This window comes from Histoplasma capsulatum, genomic scaffold (assembly GCF_000149585.1).
Source record: "Histoplasma capsulatum NAm1 scaffold_237 genomic scaffold, whole genome shotgun sequence".
NCBI classification, from domain to species: Eukaryota; Fungi; Ascomycota; class Eurotiomycetes; order Onygenales; family Ajellomycetaceae; genus Histoplasma; species Histoplasma mississippiense.
Window position 1 is genome coordinate 1 of NW_001813745.1, and position 1,136 is coordinate 1,136.

Sequence of the window (1,136 nt, forward strand, 5' to 3'; positions counted from 1 at the left end):
CGTCCAACGGGTTTGGGTTCGAGCGGTGTTCACTCCCCCACGGGGTAATGCGCTCCTGGGACCGGGGTTTGACATTCCAACGGGGTTTGACGTTCAACGGGTTTTGTGTCCCAGCGTGTTCGACTTCCTTCATCCAACGGGTTTGAACGTCCCAACGGGTTTAGATCCCAGAGGTGTTCAAACTCCCAACGGGGTTAATGCGCTCCTGGGACGGGTTTGACGTCCAACGGGGTTGAGTCCAACGGGTTGATGGGTTCATCCAACGGGTTGATGGGTTCATCCAACGGGTTCGGGTCCAATGGGTTAATGCGCTCCTTGGACGGGTTCGACATCCAACGGGTTTGGGTCCAGCGTGTTCGACTTCCAACGGGTTGATGCGCTCATCCAACGGCTTCGACGTCCAACGGGTTTGACGTCCAACGGGTTTGACGTCCAACGGCTTGGGTCCAGCGTGTTCGACTAATGTTTGGTTTTCTGTGTTTAAAATCACTCCAGAATGAACCCTTTCAGTTTATTTATATATTTTGCTATTTTTATTTACTTTGTTGATCTCATTCTGTACCTGCATATGGTTTTGTGATGACATCCAACCCTGACTGAGACATGGAGTCCAGCTGTGTTGGGTCTGTCAGTGCTTGTACATGCTCCGTATAGTTCCTCCAACATACTGACATTCAGATTGCCGCCAACACATGTAGCCATTGTGGATGAGCGGCTCATGTATTGGTTTGTTCAATTCTGTGGATAATATCAACTGGCTGAGATCATGCGCGATATGATCCCACTGTTGAATTATCTGCTTGATACTCTGTGTGGCTGTATACTTTAACTGATGAGTTGAACCCTTCAAATGCCGTTCAATTTCTGTTGGCCATACTGCATACTTGCATTGACGGCATATGATGATGGGGTATGATTCACACTGAATGAATAATTGATGTTCCATGTTAATGAAGTCAGTGTATTCTTGAGTTGATATATATATATATATATATATATTCTCTGAAAATGAAGTATAAACACACTTCACTCGACAATGTTAATTTGCTCTAAATTTAAGTTTTGTAATGCTTCTAAGCAATTGCAGATCAATACTTAAATGTATGATGTTAATTTCTGTCTGATTGTTATTTCGC

At 44.6% G+C, this 1,136-nt stretch overlaps 1 protein-coding gene across 1 annotated transcript; it reads right to left on the reverse strand.

The window, feature by feature from the left end:
- Positions 1–337: 337 nt before the first annotated feature.
- On the reverse strand, positions 338–702 carry HCAG_09328 (predicted protein; the record flags this gene model as incomplete). Its single annotated transcript, XM_001535705.1, has 2 exons — positions 338–474; positions 669–702. Coding segments are annotated over 2 exons (171 nt in total), but the record flags the coding sequence as incomplete, so codon positions are not given.
- Between the last annotated feature and the right edge of the window lie 434 nt (positions 703–1,136).